The sequence below is a fragment of the Pempheris klunzingeri genome, chromosome 15, assembly GCF_042242105.1.
Source record: "Pempheris klunzingeri isolate RE-2024b chromosome 15, fPemKlu1.hap1, whole genome shotgun sequence".
Classification (NCBI taxonomy): Eukaryota; Metazoa; Chordata; class Actinopteri; order Acropomatiformes; family Pempheridae; genus Pempheris; species Pempheris klunzingeri.
The window spans coordinates 2,643,772-2,667,866 of NC_092026.1; the positions used below are offsets into that span (position 1 = coordinate 2,643,772).

At 42.3% G+C, this 24,095-nt stretch overlaps 1 protein-coding gene across 1 annotated transcript; it reads right to left on the reverse strand.

Annotated features, from left to right (window-relative positions):
* Window positions 1-97: 97 nt before the first annotated feature.
* On the reverse strand, window positions 98-5,307 carry ednrba (endothelin receptor Ba). The gene is made up of 8 exons (XM_070844577.1): window positions 5,172-5,307; window positions 4,190-4,653; window positions 3,290-3,402; window positions 2,316-2,520; window positions 1,683-1,832; window positions 1,311-1,444; window positions 1,070-1,178; window positions 98-237 (listed from the first exon to the last, which is right to left on the reverse strand). Exons 2-8 carry the CDS (start codon window positions 4,607-4,609, stop codon window positions 103-105), a joined length of 1,266 nt encoding a protein of 421 aa, XP_070700678.1. The 5' UTR covers window positions 4,610-4,653; window positions 5,172-5,307; the 3' UTR covers window positions 98-102.
* Window positions 5,308-24,095: the final 18,788 nt, after the last annotated feature.

A 24,095-nucleotide genomic window follows, 5' to 3' on the forward strand; every position in this document is an offset into this window, starting at 1 on the left:
TGTGGTGGACGAGGCAAGAGTGGGCACTTATCCTCATTCAGTCATCCATACTTCAATATTTACCTTTTTCTCCCCCCTGTCTCGCCCCCTCCCCCCTCCTCCTCAGGCTGTAGTAGACTTGTTGGTCATGCGGGAGTTGCTCTGGTCGGACGCTCGTTCGGTGACTTTGAGCTTCGTGCACAACTGCTTCTCATCCATCAGCATCTCGGCTGGTAGACACCAGCAGCACAGGCAGGACTAGAGCAGGGAGAGAAGAGGTGAGAGTGACTGTGTGCAGAATTCAGAGCTTGGTTTCCTCATTTACTTTTTTGTTGCCTTAGTTCAACATAGTTTGAAATCAGTGTAACGCACATAAATAAGAGGGTACTTTTCATGTTCCTTTTCACGTTCAGTGTGTTTTTGAGCCAGTAATCTACTTTTTACTTCGCCACTTAGCCATTTATACCTTTGTTACAGCTCGTCTGCTCTAATAGCAGAAATTAATGGCGTCAAATTCTTTCTTTTTTGGATGGTGTAATTGGGTTTATGGCTTTTATTCCCTGCTCTGTGGTGTGCTGTGCTGTGCTGTAGCCTACAGACAAAGGCTTCCACTTCAAAGATTAACCTCTCATCGTCCATGGCGTCAAAAGTCCTGTGACCGGTTGGCCTCTTGCCTGGTGCTGGTTATATTGTTGTAATAATGTTATACGATCTGCTTTCTGCACAGAGTGTTTCATTTCAAAACCTGACTGGATGCTTTATGCTCTAACTTCCTGTCTGGCTGATCTGCTCTGCTTTTACTTGAGAACTGTGAGTAATTGTACTTTTTCATGAGGATCGATTTTCAGCTCTCTACCCACCACTGTTCCAAACCGAACAACACACTTAATCACTTTCTTGCCGAGACTTAGATAAACGATTGTTGCCACACTCTGTCCATTTAATATGAAGCTGGAGCCAACAGCGAGAGTGGCATCATGAGAGTGGCATCAATACTCTCAGTAAGAAAGCAAGTATGTGTATTTCCCAAAATGTCAAATGATTTCTTCAAGATATTGTCACTTTGCACTTGGCATATGTTGGACCTTACCCTGAAGCAGTTCTTGAAGCGCTTGCTAACCATGTAGAGGGCGATCGGGTTGATGCAGGAGTTGACGGATGCCATGTTGATGCCAATGTAGTCCAACACCAAGAAGAAACTGAAGGGGTTGCAGAGACACATTAGATTTCTACCTCTACCGTTCTGGACCTTGATAGATTTGATCTACTAAGCGATCTAGTCTACTTCTGTCCTCTCTCCGCTGTGGGACACAGGGGTTTTTCCTCCGTACCTGAGCAGCTCGCAGCGGTTTGGATCTTTCTCATCGTAGATGGTGAGCTTCAGGATGCGGCTGAGGTGGAGAGGCAGCCAGCACAGAGCGAAGACCAGAACCAGACAGAACACGGTCTTCGCCACCTCCCTTCGCTGCAAACACACACACATAAATCACCATGTAGCACCGCATGGTATCCATCTTGACATATGGACACAACAAAGTCTCATATCACTGGAAACTTTTGTCTAAAAGATCAAAACACATGAAGCTGAAGTGTCAAATTAGGCTGAATTAAAGTTAGTGATAAATAAGACACAGTTTTTAACTGGAAGAATGTGAATATGGTCAGTAATATATAACAATTTAACATGAAAGCCTTCATCAGACCTGCTTGAGGTGGTCGCTGAGAGCAATCTGGACCCCGTTCTTCTTCCTCAGCATCTCACAGGTCATCAGGGTGTAGAAAATGGCAGTGCAGGCCAACGGCATGCAGAAGTATATACCGAACAGCCACCAATCCTTTGCTGATTTATAAAACTAAACAGAAAAAAAAAGGAAGACAGCACTGGCTTATGCACACACATCTGCATGAGAGCTCGTAAAGGGGAAGCTTGTCAGAGGTAGATTTAATGAGGTGGACCGGAGTGAGGGACTCAAAGGTGTGTCTCAAATTCAGACTTGCACTTAAAAATCCATCTATCAAAGTACCTCAGTGGATTTGAAACTGTTCATTGTTGTTATTTTAAGGTTGATGGAAGATATGTGAACACACAAATGCAGACACTACAGTGTTTTTTTTTCTGTCAGGCAGGAAGCTTCCACTGTGTGACGCGTTCACGCGCTCTTATGACACATGTTGCACATATTTTCATACATCAGCTCGTGCACCAACATCTGCATCTTTGTCTCTATATGTTATATGATACGTGCAGGTTTGCAGCGTTCACAGCTGGGTTAGCACACGCTGTTCTTCTCCACGCTGAATGAAATGCCTCTGAAGGCCTGTGCGTCACAGCTCACCCTCATGAAGTCGGTTTTCTGCATGGGGTGCAGTAAACAGATCCTCAAGTGTTCTCCTTTGTAGTCCATGGTGATCATGTCGAAGGCTATGGCCTCTGGCACAGCAAGGATGATGGATAATATCCAGATCAACGCTATCTCGATAGCCATCCACTTTGGAACCCCGATCCCTTTGATACGGCTCCACGAGGCCACCGCACGATACCTGGATGATCCAACATGTGCAGTCAGTTAACGACCAAATTAACATTAGTTAAAGGAATAGTTTGACATTTTGGGAAATGTACTTATTCACTTTCTTGCTGACAGTTAGCTGAGAAGATCGATACCACACTCATGTCTGTGCGCTAAAGACGTAAAGAGCCAGCGGCCAATTAGCTTAGCTTAGCTTAGCTTAGCTTAGTGAACCAAAATTACACAACATGTTGTTCAGTTTTTGTACTGATTAAACTTGACTAAACAAACAAGGTATAATGTCTGGATCAATGGGCTTTAGAAGTGCTGGGGAGCAGATGTTTTTAACTTTGGACAGAGGATAGCTGTTTCTCCCTGCTTCCTGTCTTTGTGCTAAGCTAAGCTAAGCTAACTGTGTTCTGGCTGTGGCTTCATATTTACTGTACAGACACGAGAGCAGCACATGCGTGTGTTCAACAAATATAATGTTGATATTTGCACATTATTTATTTATTTATTTATTTGAATTTCAAAAATTTAAAACATAAATTCCAGCTTTTTTTAATAAATTTTTTAAGGATTAGAAAAAACTAACTAACCCTAGCTCACAATGTAGTTGTTATATATGTCAATATATAGATCACCAAAGGTCAGAGCAGCCAGTCGGAGGAGGTCAGGAGGTCAAAAGTCACTGGTCTGACACTGTGTCTGTAATCTCTGCCTGTTGATTTAACATTAGACAATGTTAAACAGGAGCTAACGTGAGATGAAGGCTGTCCCTAGGTTGTGACTGGGTTTACCTGTCAATACTCAAAGCGCACAGACTAAGCACTGTGATCCCCACTGAGGCTTTTTGGACAAACGGCACCAGCTTGCACAGAGTTACCCCAAAAGGCCAGTCCTCAGCCAGGAGCTAGAGAGAGACAGAGAGACAGAGAGAGAGAGTTGATGACAGAGTTAAACCATAGAGGGAGTGAAGAAAATCATCTGGCCCCTTGTTGTTTTCCCCAGCCTCAGGCATCCAGCTTTGACCAGATATGTGCGAACCTGAGCTTATCGCTGTCTGTTTTTCTCCAATCTTAATAATTTCGCTTTTCTTGAAAACTGTGAAGCCCTGTTTTTGACCTCGAGACACCGTAATGAAGAGAGATACAGTAGCTGTGGTAGGGAGCAACAAAAAACTCAACCAAATCATGTCTGCTTTGGATGAGCGACTGGAATGTGAGTGTAGATCAATTGGAATCATATGTGGCCCTGTATCTCTCCATACCTCTCCTGTCGCTCTGTCTCTGCTCTGGTATGCAGTTTTTTTTTTTTTGTGCTTGCCCCCTTACCCAAATATACAGTTACTCTGTCTCTCTCACTCTCTCACACAAAATGAGTCCAGATAAGTCAACAGATAATAACATGCCAGAGACATAAGGGGATATAGAGGGGCTCAGAATCCAGTAAAGTAATAACATGTAGAAACTACTTGGAAGCCTTCTTTCAAGTGTGTGTGTGTGTGTGTGTGTGTGTGTGTGTGTGAATGTTTGTAGAGGATTTAAGGTCCAATATGCAGCATAATATTTGCATATGACCACGAGAAGTTATTGTGATAAACTTTAAGGAAAAGTTTTGAATTTGCTGGAAATAAAAAATACCGTTAAGCAGAAAACAAACCTGTTTCTAGGGGACTCGTGGTCTGCACCTTGACTCACCTTGTAAACATTAATGGGAATGCCGATGATGATGTGCAGCAGGTCTCCTAGTGCGAGGCTGGCAATCAGGATGTTCGGCCCGTTGCGCATGCACTTATTCTTGTAGATGATTCTCAGCAGAGTGGAATTACCAATAATACCCACAACAAACACCAGGCAGGACACCACCGTATTGATGTACTTGAAGGTGTCTCGGATTTCCGTGGGTCCGGTGCACATGGGAGGTAGCCGGCGGCGTGGCATGGTGATGTTGGGCCTCAACGGACCCTGCACGTCTCTCTCTACGAGCCCAAGCCTCTGGGTAACAGTGAGAGTGAGCGAGTCCTTCTGCACTTCCTTCTTTGGATCCGACTGCCCGCTGACCACAAGGACTTGACCCGCCAAGAGGAGTAACTCCACGCAGAAGAGATGAGTCTTCATCCTGGAGTTTGGGTGTAAATGTGGTTTCTATCCAGCAAGACCACCTGGAACACAGGAAAGCAAGAAAGTGCTGCTCTTCAGACTGAATATACCACAACATATGGAAAAAAAAAAAACAACCCTCACTGCCTTGTAGGAATATAAGACTCCAGGATTTAATCCTCGACTCACTGAAAAGTCACTAATTCACAGACACACCCTGCAGAAACTTGATAGTCATTTTTAGTTTAGGCACCATACAAAAGGTATTAGGAGAAAAGACGTCAGAATTAGGGGATATTGTAAGTCTTCTTTTGGCTGAAGGTAGTTACATAAATGGTCACATCTCAAAGACATCTTTCTGTCTCTGTGTCGGGGTTTCATTAATGTGCACAGCAGTGACGCACATTAGAGGTTATATTTAGATGATAAGCTTTAAATTGAGGTACACGACTGAACAAGTTGGACCAATTTAACACTATATTAATTTTAGTTTTTGAAATCTAGAGGAATTCAGAGAAACAGTTAATGACCCTGAGGGTAAGGTTCAGCCCTCCTCACTGCTGTTTAGGTTCTTACTTACCTAAATGAGGTAGAAATCCTCAAATATTCTCTGTGTCTCTTGGATCAAACTTCCCCAGTAACTCTCTCAGGACAGAGAAAAGGTCCCAAAGTGGAGGGATGTTGTTCCCGCAGTGACAGTCCAGTCATCTCCAACAGCAGCTGTCCTCTCTGTCACTGGTGTCAAAGTGAAAAAAGCTCCAGATCTGTGATCCAGAGGCTCCAGTCAGCTCCTCTGGTGGGTCACCCCTCTGCAGTACTGGCTGCTGAGTCTCAGTGTACACAGTCTCAAGAGTCTGCTCAGTTGATCCCTGCCCTTCAACCCCTCCTCCCTCCTCCTTATGTAGAGAAGGGGGTGGAGGAAGACAGACAGAGAAAAGTAAGCAAGATGTCCCAGAAGTTATTCAGTGTTCACCAGAGTGCCGTCAGTTTCAGGGACAATAAACCAGTTCGTATGGAGTTATAATGTGTCCTGGTAGTGGTGGTGAACACCTCACTTTTAACCCATTAATAATCCAACAGAGAATGACCGTTGCTTGATTTTTATTTGTCCTGCCAAAGTGTTTCAGTTTGAACAAAAGCAGGATTTGATATCGAGCCATTTTACTCAGTCTACATACACAACAATCCTGTCCTGGTCCAGTTTTATCTCATCAGGTTGTCAAATTGAGGATAACTGCATCATGTTCGTCGGATATCTAGAAAGACCCAAAAGAAAAATCAGGCCCTGCTACCTTATCAGTATTTATTTAACCCGTTTGACTGCTAATCTTTGTAAGTTATGTTGTGTGACTTCATTTATGTTGTGCAGCTTCCAGTTCTGTGAAAGTTAGTCTTGATTATGTGGCTAAATAAGACATTTTCACCAGCGTTTTAAAACCAAACAGACTTTATTCTCCCGCTACCTTATCGCATAAAGTTGTAGATGCAAAGATAAGTGTATCTTGTGTCTACAGATTTAAGGGCCAATCAGACAGAAACACGGTCGCTTCAATAGCACCTTGGCGAAGCACATCAGGCAAAACAGCTGGTGCAGCTGTGGAGCAGGAAATGGACTGAAGCAGATGCTCGCTTGTCATTGCTGTGCTGCTGGATGCGGAGGGGAAAACTGGCTGGATTGTATGGTTTGTTGCAGTTACAGAAGGCTAATATCGCCGTCAGTATCTGTCTTTGTTCAGCTGTTCCTATCTTCCGGCATCAAAACAGGAGGGAAGTGGTGAAACTGTCTCTATTGATTTGGTTGGCTGCCAGGGCCAAGAGTGATGATGATGAGCAGCGTGACTCTGGATCTTGCACCGAAAAATGTAGAATATATGTAGTTATATGGTGTGCGTTTATTGGTTTACTGTTAATAATAATTAGCAAATGCAGCGGAGGCTAATGGGAATGTCATTAGCTTTGAGGGTATTTTGGTCAAAATCCCAAATATTGGACAAAGTGAATGTTAGGCCTCAGGGTGGTGCTACATACAGAGCTAAAGGCTAGTTTTTGAAAGCACCCCAACAAAAAAAAATATCCCCATCCACTCTCTCCAAAGCCACTCCCCCCACTATAGTCCACTATAATGTGGAGGAGACCGGCTCCACGGCTCCACGGCTGACTGACAACCTCTCAAGTTTTCAGTCTAACAAATGGACTCTGTTAAATGCCACAATCACGTAAACGCAGGCAAAATAAGTGTCAGGATCGTAACGTTATCTTTAACCCGTTACTGCTCACTTGGCTCAGAGCTAACAGCTCAAGAGCAGCACAACAATACATACTTGGTCCAACTATATTGTAACAAATATACGATATAGACTGAGGCCGCCTGCCCTAAAGCACACTCTGCTTTATCATCTATTTTACTCTAAACAAGACTAAAACTAACAAAGTGAACATGAGGCATCACTGGTTGATGTTAGCACACTGAGAAACCGTCCATAGTCACTACATGGTTGCTAATTGGCACTGTTTTTCACTCATCGTTTCATATACCTCTCCACACTGTACATTTATGTTCATAGTGTAAATATTTATTTATTATCATTACAATATATATTTATTTACTATTGCTTATTTTCTACTGTTGTTTTCTTTATTTCTTTTTTCTATTACTGCTTGTCTTGCCCCTGCCTCTGTTGCTGCTGTAACATGTACATTTCCCCCTATATGGGGGATCAATAAAGCTAAAGTGTAAAAGTCTATGCTGTAATGAAGAAGACTTAAAACTAGCGACTGAGACAGCCACACATGATGTGGAGTTTATTTCCCGTCTTCATTCGATAGTCTGGTCTTATTTCTAACACAACAGTAGGCGCTAACGGTCTGTTAATGAACTCCTTGGTTGATTTATGATCTTCAAACAGCTGTCACAAATTTAACGAGGTGATATTTTTTTATCACCGTACATTAATGACCTCAGGTGTATCTCTCGCATTGTCTGGACCACACCTTTATTGGCCCAGTGCTGATCCTCCCTGGGAGCCTCATATTTTCTGAGAAGAGCTACACACAGGCCAGACGGCCATCAGCACCAGATGTGTTTCTCTGTTGATAGATTACCATCTCTGAGGACCCTTAAAAACTTCTGTTGGGTATGCTCTGTGTGTTTCTCTACTGTTTGTCTGCTGCCTGTGCATCTCAGCAAGAGCATTCAAGAGAAAGAGATGTCTTTCTTTGCCAAAGTAGTGTCCTGCTGACTAAAACTGCTTAGTCTGCGTGTGTAGTCCGTGTCCTTATACCTATTTCAGTGTTACACCTTTGTTTCTGCATCTCAGTTTTGTGTCTTGTTCTTATTAACAAGGTCTCAGAAGCTGAAGGGTATTCTAACACTGTAATTTAAGATTTTGCATACACGGCATATAGTTATGTTATAAAATACTATTGTCCAACTGCACATAATTAGTTAAAATGAACCCACCCTAGACCAGCTGCAAAAGTAAAAAGCTACCGTGCTTCCATGTTAATGCATCGGTAATAATAACCTGTTAAGATAAAGTACAACGCTTACAGTTATAGACACGGTCAGGTGAAACCAGCTGACCCATCTCCATGACTTTTGGGAATGACTCCCTACACTAATGAAAGACACAGAGCTTGTGCTATGATTTTTTTACTTTTTATTTTGGCAAACTACTATTTCCAACGTCAGTATTGGAGCTTTGTTTGAATAAGGGATTATGTTGGAAGACGAAATATAACCGTGTTCCAGAGAACAGAATGAGTCTCTTTGGTAAGAGATTAATGGTGTTCAGGTGATGTCTGGCTTATCACTTTTCCACATAAGCACAGTTGGTCCCATGTAAGCATCACGTGAAGGTTCATTTAAATCCTGTGTTTTTCTGAATTTGGCCTTGTAGAGAAATACAGACAGCTGAGTGCAAATCATTTCCACTGCGTCACATTAATTTTATGAAATAAAATAAAGAGTTTTCACACAGCTTATCACAAACTTTCCCGAATGCCCTATCAACAGTATTATCACCATTTCAGCATGAGTGTCCCCTTTCCTGTTTGCTGCAGCTTGCAGCTATGTTGATGTTTGAAGCTACACGCCATGTGATGGCGAAGCTATCACAATATCACGCCTAAGATGTGAGGAGCAGTAGGCAAGCCTTGTGAGTGAGGAGACAGTCCACTGGCTCAGGTTCAAACCCTCGAGGCAACTAGCATCAACATCAACACACTGAAACCCTACATGAGCCACTAACTTGGGTCTGTACCAAAGAAAAAAAACTCCCTTGGGAATTATTAACATGGATCTCTTCACATGAAAGTAACTAAGCAAGATTAGGTGGAAGCCTTGTATGGTCAGTGTATTAAACTGTGGCTCAGTTGGGTAACACTGATGGTCAGTGGTTTTCCTGCATATTAAATGTTCATGTACAATTTTCTGTAGCAACATTTGTTCTTAAAATGCACTGAAGTAGCGTTTCAGGTGACATGGTTCAGCTTTTTAGTCAGAAAATCTTGTAAATGCAGTAAAAGAACAAAGCCTTCCAGTCATATTTAAGGAGAGAGAGAACTTTTAATGAAGCAAAAGACACTCAGTAGTAGTAAATGTTGGAATTTATTAATTAGTCAGTATATTACACACTTTATATATGATGAAAGGTGCGAGCACGACATGTAATATGTATAGGATTCTGCCTTTAATTGGAGTATATGTATTGGCACACAGGAGGAGTTGTCTTGGCATCGTGGATGAGTTGACTGTTACTCACATCTGTGTGGTGGAAGGTCAAGGTGAGTTTAAATCTTTGTCTCAGTGCTGTTGGATGCAGTTTCAGGAATACCAGGGAGGATTAGATTATCTCACATGCTGCAAGTTTGCAGTTTGTTGGTTCAAGCTGGTTTCTTTCATGATTTTGTCTTCTCCGGTGATGTTTTCAATCTGTTTGGTTTAAGCTTTAGCAGATGACTATAACTAATATGGTTATGTATTATGTAACCCCGTGCTGTAAATGCACAAAGACTGCTTGCACTAATGTTACAGTAATGTGATAATTGTTTTCATTGACGAGTAGTGTGAGGGATCACAGGGATCACAGGGATCACAGGGATCACAATTTGTAATTCATTAATAAATCAATTCCAGTAACATAAGATGTAAAAGCTGTCTGGAAGCTTTGAGGTTGTTAAAAGGCGACCACTTTACTCAAACTACGTCCACATCTATACAGATATTTCTAAAAAAAAAGCGAATCCCGTCTACCCCAACTGTATTTTAGAGTATTTCTACGCTGACACGACAATGTAAAAACGATTTAAAGCGCCCAGCCAGTAGGTGGCCAGATAATGTTGCGTTAAACACCATAGAAGAACATTAGGAGCATACGTTTCTGGTGCACTTGGGCTGGATTAAAAACTATTTATTGGGTGACGTAAAGATACGTTACCCAATAAAGTGGTCTTTCATGTCACCTGTCTGCACGAATACAGGCAAAACAGAGTCTTAAAATATTTCCAAAAGCTCCGTTCTCCGTGTGTACGAGAGGCCAAATACTACATTTTCAAAAACATCTGCACACGTGTGGACAGATCCGCAGCGGAGCTCAGACAGTAAAAAGCAATGAGTAATGCTAACAATTTATTTAGCTGTCGATCATATAGTGAATAATGTAATTATTATTAATGAGCCATATGTTGTTTTATCGACTATACTTTTAAAGCAATCAACACTGGCGATCCATCTTCACTAGTTCACAGCCTCTTACTTTGAAAGCAGCCCTGACATCAATCGGTAAAAACAGACAGCATGCAGCTGTATGTAACACACTTTTACTGCTCTTGTCAGACTCCGACTGATAATGAACAGATATACAATATTCCCTCTTACCCTCTCAGCTAGTATTTTACGGGAGCTTTTCTCCTTTCGTGCTGGTTAATGTGTGGAGAGCCCAGATACACCAGATCTGAGCAGGACAAAGGGCCGACTTGTTTTGAACAAGCGGGAATTCATTGCCGTCAGTGTCAACAAGAGGGCACCTTCCCAGACACACAATACACCCTCAGAGCTCACCCTGTTAGAAGCAGAACATACTGACTTTACAGCTGAATTATGCTCACCGGTGTGTTGTCATACACACATGTCCGTTGTCCCCAAGAGTCAGGATAGGCTTTATTCAGCCTTTGCCTCAAAGCCTTGTGACCTGGTTGGTGGGTTAATGGCCAGTAATTAGCTTCCACTTTATTAGATCTATAAAAGAAACATCTCCCGGTTGAGTCCTTCCTTCATTCCATCCATCCTCAGCTGTCTCCTTTCATTTCCACTGGATCCTTCCAGCACAAACGGAGCTTCTGTTTCCAACAAATAAATATTTCTAACAATAATGAATCCCCGGATTCCCTCTGATCATTATGATTCTGATTCTTGTGGCTCTGCACTGTAAGATCATTGCAGTGTGTTTTACAGCTTGTTTACTCTCTCGTTGCATCAGATGGTGACATCAGCTGTCCCATCCAAAAAAAGCAGTTCAGGCTTTCGGGCAAAACGGGGATACATGAAAGTCTTCAGGCCTATCAGGACGTGGTATATATCATTCTGTCCTCACGGTGTTTCACATCAGCGTGTGTGCAGAGCACATGCTGACACCGACTGGGTTAAATCATACTGAAACCATCTTATCGTTCTTTACGACAGGACAAGAGCCATCATTCATGTGAGAAAAAACTAAGCTAACTTGCATGTTGCTGCTAAAATATTACCATGAATTATACAGTATACAATATTCCATTTAGTTTTCTAGTGTAAAATGCTAATGAGGCATGAAACAGGAGTAGATGGTACAAATACGGTCGTCAGCTCGTCCTTACACTGAAAACGACAACGTCACTTCCGTCTGCTCGTATCTAACATACTTATTTGAAGTCAAACCTACTCCTCTCTTGAATTTTCCGAACCAAATTGCAACAGTTTCACAAAGTTAAATTACATAAATAACGCAACTCGTTAGCTTGCTTGTGCTTTTACTTGATATGTCATTTTGGAAGTCACTGGAAATGTCTTAGCTTTATTTCCCCTCTTCTGACTCTTCACTGAATGAACTGATGCACACTACTGAAAATAAAATGCCAGGAGGTGTGATTGTTAAAATAGCAGGATAACAGTGCAGTCTTACTGACAGACACGTGTTGCACTTGGTTGTACACAGTAAAAGATCCAGAAATAATAGGGGGAAAAAGATTCTGCCCACTCTGTTAGCACTGGGCTTCCATAGGAGCGCTCAGCACATTGCACCATGTACACCGATAAGTACGTCAAAGTCACACACGGAGCACAAGCCTGCCACTCTAGATAACAACTTGAAAACAAAAACAACTTGAAAGGCAAGCGGACATATTGTAATTACAAGGCTCTTCCTCAATGACAGGACTCAGCTGTTACAGGTTAGCCGTGTTACACTGTTGTAAAAGCATCCCTTTCTCTGCCTTTTTTATCTTTGGACTCTTTCTCTCCTCATCCCCTCTGGTGTTTTTTCTTATGACCCTGCCTGTGCCGTTTTCCCCCTCTAACTATCTCCGGGGTTTGATTTTTCCTTCTGTTGAAAGACAAAAACGAGAGGTTGTGCCCCTCTGACACACATCACATCAACACAAGGCACCAATGAAATGACTAAACCTCCGCCCTCAGGCTACCTGAGCACAGCACTGCATGTGTTCATGCATGTGCATATGCTATTGTATCTGCATGTCGTGTGTGTGTGTGTGTGTGTGTGTGTGTGTGTTTATTCCCCTTTAGGCCATCTTCTTTTTTCACCGTCTCCGTGTCCTCCTGTGATAATGGTCCATTACCACTGAGCCTTTGGTGACATCGACATAACACATTCTCCTGCCTCCTGTCTTATGGTCTTCCCCAGTTTTTGAAAAGAGCAAACATGCATGAGTCACAGAAAAACACACGACTAATAGGGAGATAACCTAGAAGAGACTGAGAGAAGTTTCTCTAAAAAGTGTGACATGCATCTGAACTGTAGTGCTGTTGCTTGGATACATTTCTTCCAGCAGATATTAGAGCCCCGAGCTGAAATATTCAACGTAATGCACATGAAAGGACGCTGTAGGTCGGCATCCACAGCTGCTGTGATATACACTATAATGGAAAGATGTGTACACTGTATGTGCTCTGAGTAACATTTAACAGATGCTGCACGTCCATGTGGCCATCTGAACAGAACCTGTCTGCAGTGATTGAAACTGTCTGCTGGTCTTTTTCTCCCCCAATGGTTCTCCCTCTTTTCATTAGAGCTCTTCTGCACACATGAACTTCTGCACTCCGCGTGCATTTCTTCCACCATCCTTTGAACGCTCTCGCCATAAAGATATCATACCGCCTTGCCTCCCTTATGCATATATTATTTCTTGTTCACTCCCTTCTGAAAGGAGAGATTCATCTTTACGGCCTCTGTTGCTCTTCTTCCTCCTCTCCGGAAAGCTGCTGTGTTTATTTGACATGTTGGCCTCACACACACACACACACACACACACACACATATATACATACACAACAGCCCCGCCAGCGTATCAATCGATTAACAACACACTTTCACCTTGGCCGGGGTTAGGATCACAGCCGAAGCCATGCTTATCTTTGCACAAGACAATATTGTAGTCTCATCCGGTGGGAGAAAGCAGTGGAACAGCAATTTTGCTTCAGTGTCAACATGTCTTCTGGACTTGAGACTGGCAAAGGAGCAGAGTATGAAGGAATGTGACTAATTTAATTTCTCCATCCATCTCCCTCCCTGTCTCTCGTCCTTTACTGAAACCCTCACAGTGATTAAACCGGTTCAAAAATAATTATTACACCATTCATCCCCATAGCGGTGAAACTTACCACATGACAAGTCTTCACATGGTGTAAGCAGTGATAGAGCAGCTTGGTGCATGTAATATACCATCTCTCTCTCTCTCTCTTTCTCTCATCACCTAAAAACCAGAACATACTTGCTAGTTTTTCACAGCACAGCTTTCTTTCAATATCAGGACGGAGCCGTTCGTCTCATCTTTCAAATGTTTTTGATGTTTTGAATCATTTCATCGTGAACGTGTGCCCCACATTTCATTACAATTCAAACAACAGTCGAGACATTTTAACTCAAAACTGTGAATTTGAAGCTGCATGGTGGCGCTACAGGAAAAGTCAGGACATTGTCAAAGTCATTATTCACCCTCCAAATGAACGTGTGCACAAAATTTCATGGCGATCGAAGCCTGAGCTGTTGAGACATTATTACATCTTGACAATATTTCAGTCAACTTGGTGGATGAACCAAAGTAGGAAGAGTCAAAAGTAGGAAGTCTGATTTCTATACATTGTTGTGTGTTGTGTGCAATTCATTGCATTTATGCATGTAGACATTTTCAAGATGATCTGCTGAAGTTCAAACCGAACAAAGGTGATTTAATTGAAGCGTGGCATAGTTGTTGGTGCCAGACAAGCTGGTCTGAGTATTTCACAATTTTACCACACAAACATCTCTAGTTCATCTTAGTTGCCATCTTAGTCGCCATCTTAGTTTCATGGCCATCGCCGTCTTGATCTTTTGGAGCCAGAAGAGACGTTCGTTCCACAAAGACCACCTCTGATTTTTCTAGTCGCCTCCTGCTTGCTATTAGAAAGAATGCAGGTTTAAGGCACTTCCGCATTGGCTTCACTTTTCATACTTGGCAGTTATGTAGTCTGAGGTTACAGCAGCAAAGACACTGAGGCTACAGTAACCACGGGCTCATCAAACATGACAAAAGAAGACTGGAAAAACATCTCCTGGTCTGATGAGTCTCGATTTGTGCTGTATGGATCCATTCTGCCTTGTGCCAATGCTTCATGCAAGTGGTGGTGGAGGATATGCTCTTGGCAAATTGTTGGCCCCAACATTTAAACGCCAAAACCTAACTGAGCAACGCTGCTGATCATATTCATCCCTTTATGACTGCAGTGTATCCAAAAGCAGGATAAGGCGCCATGCTGCAAAACTCATCTCTTAACTGGCTTCCTGAACATGACAATGAGTTCCCTGTACTCAAGTGGCCGCCACAGTCACCAGCTCATAATTCAATAGGGCACCTTTGCATAATGGATGTGCAGCTGACAAGTCTGCCTGCGTGATGCTATCATCTCAGCATGGACCGAATCTCTGAGGAATGTTTCCAGCACCTTGTTGAATCTTCACCATGAAGGATTAAGGCAGTTCTGAGGGCAAAACGGCGTCCAACCTGGAACCAGCAAGGTGCACCTAATAAAGTGGGCGGTGTACACACACACACACACACACACACACACACACACACACACACACACACACAACTGTTGGCACTGTCCTAGTTTCAACTTAAAGTGAAGACCAGAGACTGAGACAAACCCACAGATGGTAATCTTGTGGGACTAAAGAAATCCAAACCAAATGTTGGTACACTTTCTGCATCTTCTGGGAGAGTTTAGTGAGCTGAATGCATAAAGTATCAGGAACATTCTTCTGATATTGATTTTTGCTTGTGCAAAAGCAGCTGCATTTCAGTCGTTTTGAAACATTTCCGTTGCCCGGCGCTGTTCTCTTGTCTCATCTACTCCTGTGGGATTGGTTTAGTTATAAGAGGAGAAATTAGTTCAGGGGAAATGCTTTTATCTTTTGTCGATCTAATTAGGTTCGTGTGTGTGTGTGCGTGTGTGTGTGTGTGTGTGTGTGTGTGTGTCCCTATTATGATTATTGTGTATGTTCAGTCTAACTCAACAGCAGCTGGAAAGAATTGGGAATGTATTTGGTGTAAAGTGTTAGACTTGTTGTTTTGTCTTGACCATTTCTTCCAAAATACAGGAAATCTCAATCAATCAATCAATGAATCTGTATTTATATAGCGGCAATTCATAACAGCGTTTTCTCAAGACGCTTTCTATAAAGAACAGGTCTAGACCAAACTCCAGGCAAGACTTCAGGAAGAACTCCCCTTTAACAGGAACAAACCTGGAACAGAACCAGGATCAGAGGGAGGCGGCTTCTGTCGGGGTCGAACTAACTAATTTTTAATAGACTCGTGCAATGGTGAGAAAAAAATATCCCAAATGTGATAAATTACATGACGTGGTAATGTCTATACATTTATACACTGTTAAAGCCATAAAGTTGTAATAATTGTTCAATACCCCCAATTTTGTTAAAGCCTGAATACACAGTCTGCAAAGGTTAATTGTTTGGAGGAGTTTGATCAATAAAGTTGAGAAGATATAAACTTTATTTATCAAGAATAAATCACATTGTCACGATCATTTCATGAGAAGAGGTAAAAAACATTTTATTCCAACTTTATGGGCAACAGTGTATGTAGGTAAGGTTTTCACTATCACATCAGGTGAAATATCTTTCTCATAAGGAGACTCTTAGTCCTCAGAGGATGGACCCTAAAGACTCTTTATAACTCTTTAAGTTCAGTGTCACTCTGATCTTACCAGGCTGGCGGGGTGAGAGAGAGAGAGGTGGACCAGAGAGACGGAGGGAGAGAGACAGACAGACGCACTGTAAGTAGGTTAACACTGGAATTGGGTCTTAATACCAAGAATGGTGAGGCATGCCTCCCATTACGGCTTCTCTCCATGACGACAAAATCCAACATGAAAGTGGCCGTCTGCTTGTTTGAGAGCGTCTGGACTGTAATGTACTGTAAATTCATACCAGGATGAGAATGGTAAAAACTAACAGCATATACACATGTGTGCTGCACATCTGCAGTGAGGGCAGTGCGGGGGAAGGAAGCAGTATTCACTAATATTACTTTACTGATTTATGTATGTGTGTGCTGAATGCAAACCAGTTGTAGGAGGGGAACAAAACAAAATAGCTGACTCTGCTCCCTTAATATTGTTTTATTATTTCCTGTACCTACAATTTAGGATTCAAGTTTAACCTATGCAAAACAATGAAAGTCGTCCAGGACAAAAATCCTGGAGTCTTAATTTTCCGTATATCATTTGAGATTGTAAACCCGCTTAGAATAATGCTAATTCAAAGCTTTATATGAAGAGTGGATCAAAAGCCTGTGTTTAATGTGGAAGGGGGTCGAATCCACCGAGAATCACTGCCCTCAGCTCTGCAGAAAAAGCTCATTGTTTTGTTTTTTGGTCAGCAACTTGCTTTGATTCAGTCTCACTACTCTAATCAGTGCTGTTTCCAGCAGCAGCTGTTTTCAGGGAGGAAAAAAAAAAAAAAAAGCTCATTTAAACCCAATGCAGCTCCCCAGCACCAAACGGCAATAATTATTTTGTGCAGACATCAGCTTCAAACATCGACCAAATCTAGCAATTTAGGACTTGGAGGATACAACTATTTGAAATGGAGAATTTGTGCAGACTCCAAAATACACAGAAAACTTATAAGACGGGGGGTTTTTCTGTTAACCTCATAACAGAGATAGGCTTCACTTAGATATTAATATTTCACATATAGTGTGCATGACTGATTTATCTTCGTGTGCGTGTCACAACCATGAAAGAGTAAGCACTCAGCCCCTATAAGACACACACTGGCCCCTCTGTATGAGCAGAGGTCAAATGGCTACTCAGCAAGGACATAGTTGCGCGACTTTAATTGGTGTTACGACCTTACGAGACAATAGTTTCAATAAATCCGACTGCTGTCAAAGTTTGTGTGTGTGTTTCTGTGTGTTGGAATTACTGGAGGCTTTTTTTAAATTTTTTTTTTAGAGCTTTGCAGTGCCGAGGGAGGGGGCTCTTTTGTCTTGCCAGTCTTTATGGGTCACCATCTTAGCAATAAAAGATCACTTCTTAATGTGTCCTATTAATCAGCCCGGATCTGTTCTCTTCTTTTATCGTCACATTATCGGAAATGTGTTTCTGGTTTCACATGACACGCTGGTGTTTACTCAGAGATGAGACGTCTACGTGACACACAAAGTCCGTGTGGAATAAGTAGGTTATCTGGGATGCGATCAGAGGACGGTTCGCAGAGATCACACTTTGGCATGTTCTTTGAAATGCGAGTTTCCTGACGCACCCGCCAGTGATTGTGTCAGACTGCACCTGTGGAGCAGAGAGGGTGTCTTTTTAGGAGGGAGAGAGATGTGATGGGCTTCTCACCTCTGACAGTCTGCGGCAACAGTGGTACGATTGTTCCCTCAGCAGATTACTGTGTGATATGAAGCCTCATGCCTTCAGAAAACATGTGACTCTTATTTGGATGAGAGTAGACTTGTTCTGTGTCTGTCTTTCTTTCCTTCTCTGTGTGCACAGTGTGTGTTTGTGTGTTATTGATCTGTGAACCCCTACAGTGCCTGGCCTACTTGGCTAATTTGCCACGGTGAGTTGAAGGCACTCAGTGTGAAAATTTCTTCTTGACTGCAAGAAAATTGTGAAAGTGTCACAAATATGCTCCTAATTTTAGCAGTTAGACTGAGACTTCTGCATAAAATCTTTCTTGAGAATCTACTCTCCTACATTATTTAAGAGTGGTACACTAACTTGACTGTCGGCAGGCAGGTGGCTGCTTATCCACACAGAGGCGGTGAGTCCTCACAGTGTTTATGAGTATTTATTTTTTTTCCTTAGACTCACAGATGACATGGAGCGCAGGGAGATTTAGCGAGAAGGTCTTTAATACATCACAGTGAAGAATCTGACTCACCGCAGATATTAAGGCTGCACAAGCTGGAGGACGCAGATGAAGACTTTTTGGCTCTTTGCAGTCGGCAGCAAGCTTGCAACAGTAAAAAGGTTCATTAAAGTTAATTTTCCTTTCAAGATTCATTGAATTGCAGATGGGTGAAAGGTGTTGTCAGGTGCACGGCCAGAGAGACGACCACCGGCGGTCCAAAATCTCCCAGAGGTGTTCAGAGGGCAGATCATCAGTCATCATCAATCGATGCTGTTTGCTCAGTTGTCAGTGGGAGATGCATCTGTCCTTAAAGTGGCTGGGATTAAAACACCCATAATCTCCATCTGCTGATTGTGGTGCAGTTGAAAGCTCTGGAAAGAGCCTGTGTATAACCCTTTAACGCCAAGTGTATCATATTTGATACATGAGTTTTTGAGACCTCTACATCATCAGTGTGATATTTTGGGGTTTTTTGTATCTTATCTGTGTTTTATATGTTTTTGTTTGTTTAAGATGAACTGTGAGCAAGAAATTGCACAAAAATGCCGGATGTAGCAAATTTGTTCAAATAATTTGTCAGAAGGTTCAACAAACACTCCAGTTTCAAAGAAATTTGAATTTTCTGGCAATTTTTTCATGGTTCAGGCATTAAAGGGTTAAAGGGCTAGTCCAAGAGACACATTCAAAGCAGGATGTTCAAACCTGAAGCAGCAGAGGTGGAGATATATCCTGACTTTTAGTTCCTAGCACGAGTATAAGCTCCCAAAAAAATGGTTGATACCACATTTCCCATTATGGGACGACATCTCTTCAGACCTGGTAAACCCTCATGTCTTATAAACTCCAAACCCTTTCATTTGAAAACACACCATCGGTGCTAGATTTGTCTCCGAGATAACCCTGATGACATCACTGGGGTGATTTTTTTTTTTTTTCCAGACTTGACGAAACTCCTCATGACTGTTGGGGAGCTGATTGAGAGTCAGATTCTAGTTTTTCTCACCTTAACAATCAGTGGGGAAGTGTTTTCTGAGCTCTTTTTATGTGCTTCTCACATTTGGACAGAGTATATCTTGCCCTGGCTGATATATGCCGGTGTTTGGCAGTTTTGCCGTACACTGTTCTCAATTCAAATAACGTCGGGGGCCAGCAGCCCTCTGTCTCGCAGCCCATTTGCGTCTTGAGGTCTTGCCACAGCGGTTGACAACCACTGTCGTAGAGGCTTCATATGGATGCTAATTAGAGCGCAGCAGAGAAGCAGGACATGTATCGCATCCTCTCCTCTCTCCTACCGATCCCTTCTCCTCTTGTCATCTACTATTCTCTTTCTTCGGGCACTCATCCTCAGCTTCCGCGTCAAGCCGAGTTCCCTCCACATCTTCCAGTTGACTCCATCTAACAGCTCATTTTTTTTTATCCCCGCTCACCTCAGTCTTTCTCACCTCCTCCCACTTTATCCTCCATCCCGCTTTTTTTCAAAAAAAAAATGGGTGAGAGTGAAGCAAGAGATAAACAGAAGTGGAGAACAGCAGCTTCAGACTGTAGTGTGTATCTGGGAGGGCTGGTGTCAGCGAGCAATCCCACTAACACCACCAACACACACCAGAGACCTCAGTGTGTGTGTGTTTGTGTGGATTGTGCATGCTGTCCCTGCCGTGCCTGAGGGCAGGGAATTTTAAATCAGGCGTCCAAGGAAACTGATACTGGTGAATATTTGAATATTTATTCCTTATCAGAAGCTGGGATATTAATGAGGGAGCTGTGACTGAGCGGGTTATGGAGAGAGAGAGGGACAGAGTCTTGCGGATGGATGGAGACAGAGGAGGCAGATGGTGTGTTTACTCCTCTGGTTTCATGTCTCAGCTTGAGTAAAGCACATGAGCTCTGCCTAGTGTTTATCATCTGGAATTACATAAGACTGAACGTGTCTAACAAGCACACGGTGGTGTTATGAAGGCAGTATTCCCTCCTGCCTTTCCACAGTCAACTCAACCTTTTCTAACCCAGTTTTTGGATGTCGTCTCTGAAAATAAGGAGAACAAAAAGAGAAAAAACCTGCTTTAGATGTCTACAAATTTTAGAAAGAGCTCTGTGTTGCAGCAATAAAATACAATGAAGTTGCTATAAATTGACTGCTAAGCACCAGAAACACGCCATAAATCCCTGTAAGCATTAATGGCGTTTTGAATAATTGGCCTATTCGCTTTCCTACAGAGAATTAGATCGACAAGAGCATCGACACCGCTCATTAATTAAACATGAAGCTACAGCCAGGAGATGGTTCGCATAACTTAGCAAAGCTCAGAGAAATCACAACTTGTCGTTTTTGTACTTGAGTTTTTGGTACAGAGCAAACAAAGGAGGTGCAATGTGTTAATTAGTGACCTTCAGAAAAAAGCCAAGGCTAGCTGTTTCCACCTGCTTCCACTCTTTATGCTAAGCTAAGCTAACCATCTGCTGGCTGTAGCTTCATCATATTTAACATGCAGACATGAGAGTGGTATCAATCTTCTCATCTAACTCCATGAAGGTGTTTTTTTTTTTTTTTTTTATTTAAGTAAATGTGTAAGAATATTTCCTAAAATGTCAAACAATTTCTTTAAAAGAGCCGAAAAGGTCGCTTAACTCTGCACAGATGTCTCGGGAACATTAACGTGCCTTCATTAGTGACACAACTTCACTTTCCCCGACTCCTGGAGTCACAGAGTCACAGACGCCAACATGTGGAACAAATCTCCCCTCCCTTTATCTCCTTTAACATTCACTCTGTTGGCCTATTCCCGTCTTAATGGAACAATGGAGCAGCATTACTAGCGGCTCATCCTTGTGATCCTGTCTCCCAGGGGTCCCAGTCCCCTTCCAGTGGTGTGTAAATGTAGGTCGACTGCGCTGTGATTTAGTGGGCCTGTTGTTTGTTTGGATCGGGAGTTTTAGTCGAGATGAATCATCGACTCAGGCACTTGAGCATGTTTACGGATTTAACAGACAAGAACTAGAGGCACCTTTCCCAAATTGTGTCTTATTAATAATGACAGACAGCCAGCTGACAAAATTCTGTGTAAATCTTCTACTACAAACTGGAGACTCAAAGTTTCCACCCACCTCTGTTTATGTACATTTTCAGTTTGTAAAAAACAAAAAAGTTAAAAGGTCGCATAAAACGATTTTAGTCTTGGTTGAGGTGGAAAGGAAAAGACTAAATGTGACAAGGATGGGACTCATGTCAGGAAAAAAGAAATCTAATCTGAGTACGCTGAAAATATCACACCTTTACTTAAAAAAAAAAATAGATTAAGACACAAAAATGTGAGTTTGACAAAGCTTCTTTTTGCTCTTTAAACATCCGCACACATGTTCAATGCAAACAAAATCCACTTTGCCATCACTAGAACAGTTCTGGCACAAAGCCACTGGTTTACCGTCGGTAAATTAGTAATTTTATAGATAATATTCCAATTATTCATTTTGAAATTGCAATATTTTGAAGACGCAGTCACAATGTAATCAAGCAGCATTGATAATGTAACTATAATCTATAATTGTCATCTGGGCTGATTATAGTATATATATGAAGTTACTACCCAACCCAGAGTGATTCGTCACTGAAGAGAATAAATAGTTTAGATCCGTGTGAAGCGATGAGGAAGCTGTGACCTTCCTCAGATCAATACATAAATGGATGATACAATGGAGTGGAACTGTTGTGGGGCATTTAGGAGAATATGCTTATTCAGTTTCATGTAGAAAGGACAGGTGGGGAGAATTATTACCTCTCGTGTCTTTACTGTAAATATGAAGCTAAAGGCAGCAGCTAATTAGCTTAGCTTAGCATAAAGACTGGAAACAGGGGGAAACAGCTAGCCTGGTTCTGTCCAAAGATAACAAAATCCACTTAACCAGGTCACTAAATAATGCTTCATATCTTATTTGTTGAATCTTATAAAAAAAAAAACAAGGTTTAAAACTGAAAAGCGAGCAAACGGGTAAATGTGAGGTTGACGTGAATGGGTCAACATTTTCATATTCAGAAAAACTGCATGATTAAAATGACAAACCTACAGAATAATTAACTTCCATCACCACCGCCAGTTCTGAAAACATCAACACATTACAACTTGTAAACTCAGAACTTTTAGAAAATGTCCTCTTGTGAAATCGTGAATACCATAAGTGAGTACCCATAGTTCCCAAAATGTCAAACTACTCCTTTAATATTGATCTCATCGCGCTTCATGTTTTTTGTATTATCCAGCTCTGTAATGTTGTTTTACATTCCTGCAGGGACTTCCGCTGTGATATTTGCCTCTGATGTTTGTCCTAATGCATCATTTGATAGTTTTGCAGAATCTTTTGCCTCCTCTTGTTTGAAGTCCTCACTTTGTCAGCTCGCTGTTCACAGACCAGACATCGCTGTACAATTTATCACAATATCTACTACAGGCACAATTTCAAATTGCAGGAGGCTGCACTTTTTTTTTTTTCTCCGGCAGAGAGAAGTTCCAGACAGCTTCCTAAGCAAGGTGTTTTGACGTTATGCAGAATCTGTGGCCTGTAAACAATGTGTGTTTTCAGGAGGGAAAATCATTCATTTCACACAGACTAAGCACCCAGGCATTTTATGAGCATCTTTCAAAAGCTGGGAAAGAAAAAAGACTGTTGTGTTGTGTTTCAGCCCATATATCAGCCACAATATTGAGCAAAAGTAAATTGCAATAGGACTGATTTTTTTCTTTGTCAGCACTGTGCAGCCCAGAAGCAGCACAGTCCTTGTTCCAAATGGATCAACAGACTGCGATAGATTTGTCTCCTTGTCTACATTTTCATCCGCTCGTCCATTTATCCGTCCGTTTATTCACCCCCCGTGTTGCCGCTCGCTGCTCGTTCTCATCTGAGAAACGGCTGAAAGAACAAAAAAGGAGAGAAGAGGGGTGTTTGGAGCGGAGCGCAGCCTTATCCCTCTGACACAAAAGCTCACTCTGATCCCTGGAACACAATAGAGCCAGCCCCCTGCACCCTTGGGCCAGGCAGCAAATAATACCCATAATGCAGCATGTCTGTGACTGCAGGAATCCCCCGTGGCCGTACTTGTCCGGCTTGTAGAGGACTGTGCCAGAGACATGATGCCAGGCAGCTGTGTATAAAGCCAACTTATAGATGCCAAATCCTGGCACAAGTCAAACATTATTCTCTCATTCAGCTCCCCTTATGGACAGTGTGGGATGTTTTTGTGCCTCGATTGGACATAGATGTCAGCGGCCCTTGTAAAGCGAAGAGCCCCCCAGGTCTGTAATGTACACACTCTACCCAGTGTTTTAACCAGCGCACAGACCCCGGTCTCCCCCATCAGCGCTGTGCCGTTGTTCAGAATGGAGTTATTCAGCTATTCAGCTGCAGCCATGTTTGTCACACCAGCAATAACGTGGCAGTGCAACTCATGACGGCTTAGATGAAGCAGATACCACAAGAACAGCTCCCACAAAAGTAATAAGTCCCATGGTGACGCTCCCTAAATAAAAGAACAAGGCGCACACGCACACAGAGAGACTGCGAGTTCACTGCAACGCTTCCCACTGCATTCCCCTGAGCTCCCATCATCTCCGCAAAACAGCTCTGATGAGGGAAAACTGGGAATTTACCCACAGAAATAAAAGTGCAATTACATCTTAGATTCCTCTGAATAATTCAGAAGTCATTGTTTGTGGGATGCAGCATGAACATGTGTGTTTGAAAGGAACTGGGCATTCCCTCAGAAACAACACAACTGTGCTAGATTTGTGGCCTCAAAGTTGACAGTTTGGGATTTTAAGAAGACTCAGACACACAGCTACTGGTTTTCAACTGGGTCGAGCCGTGGTGGAGCGGCG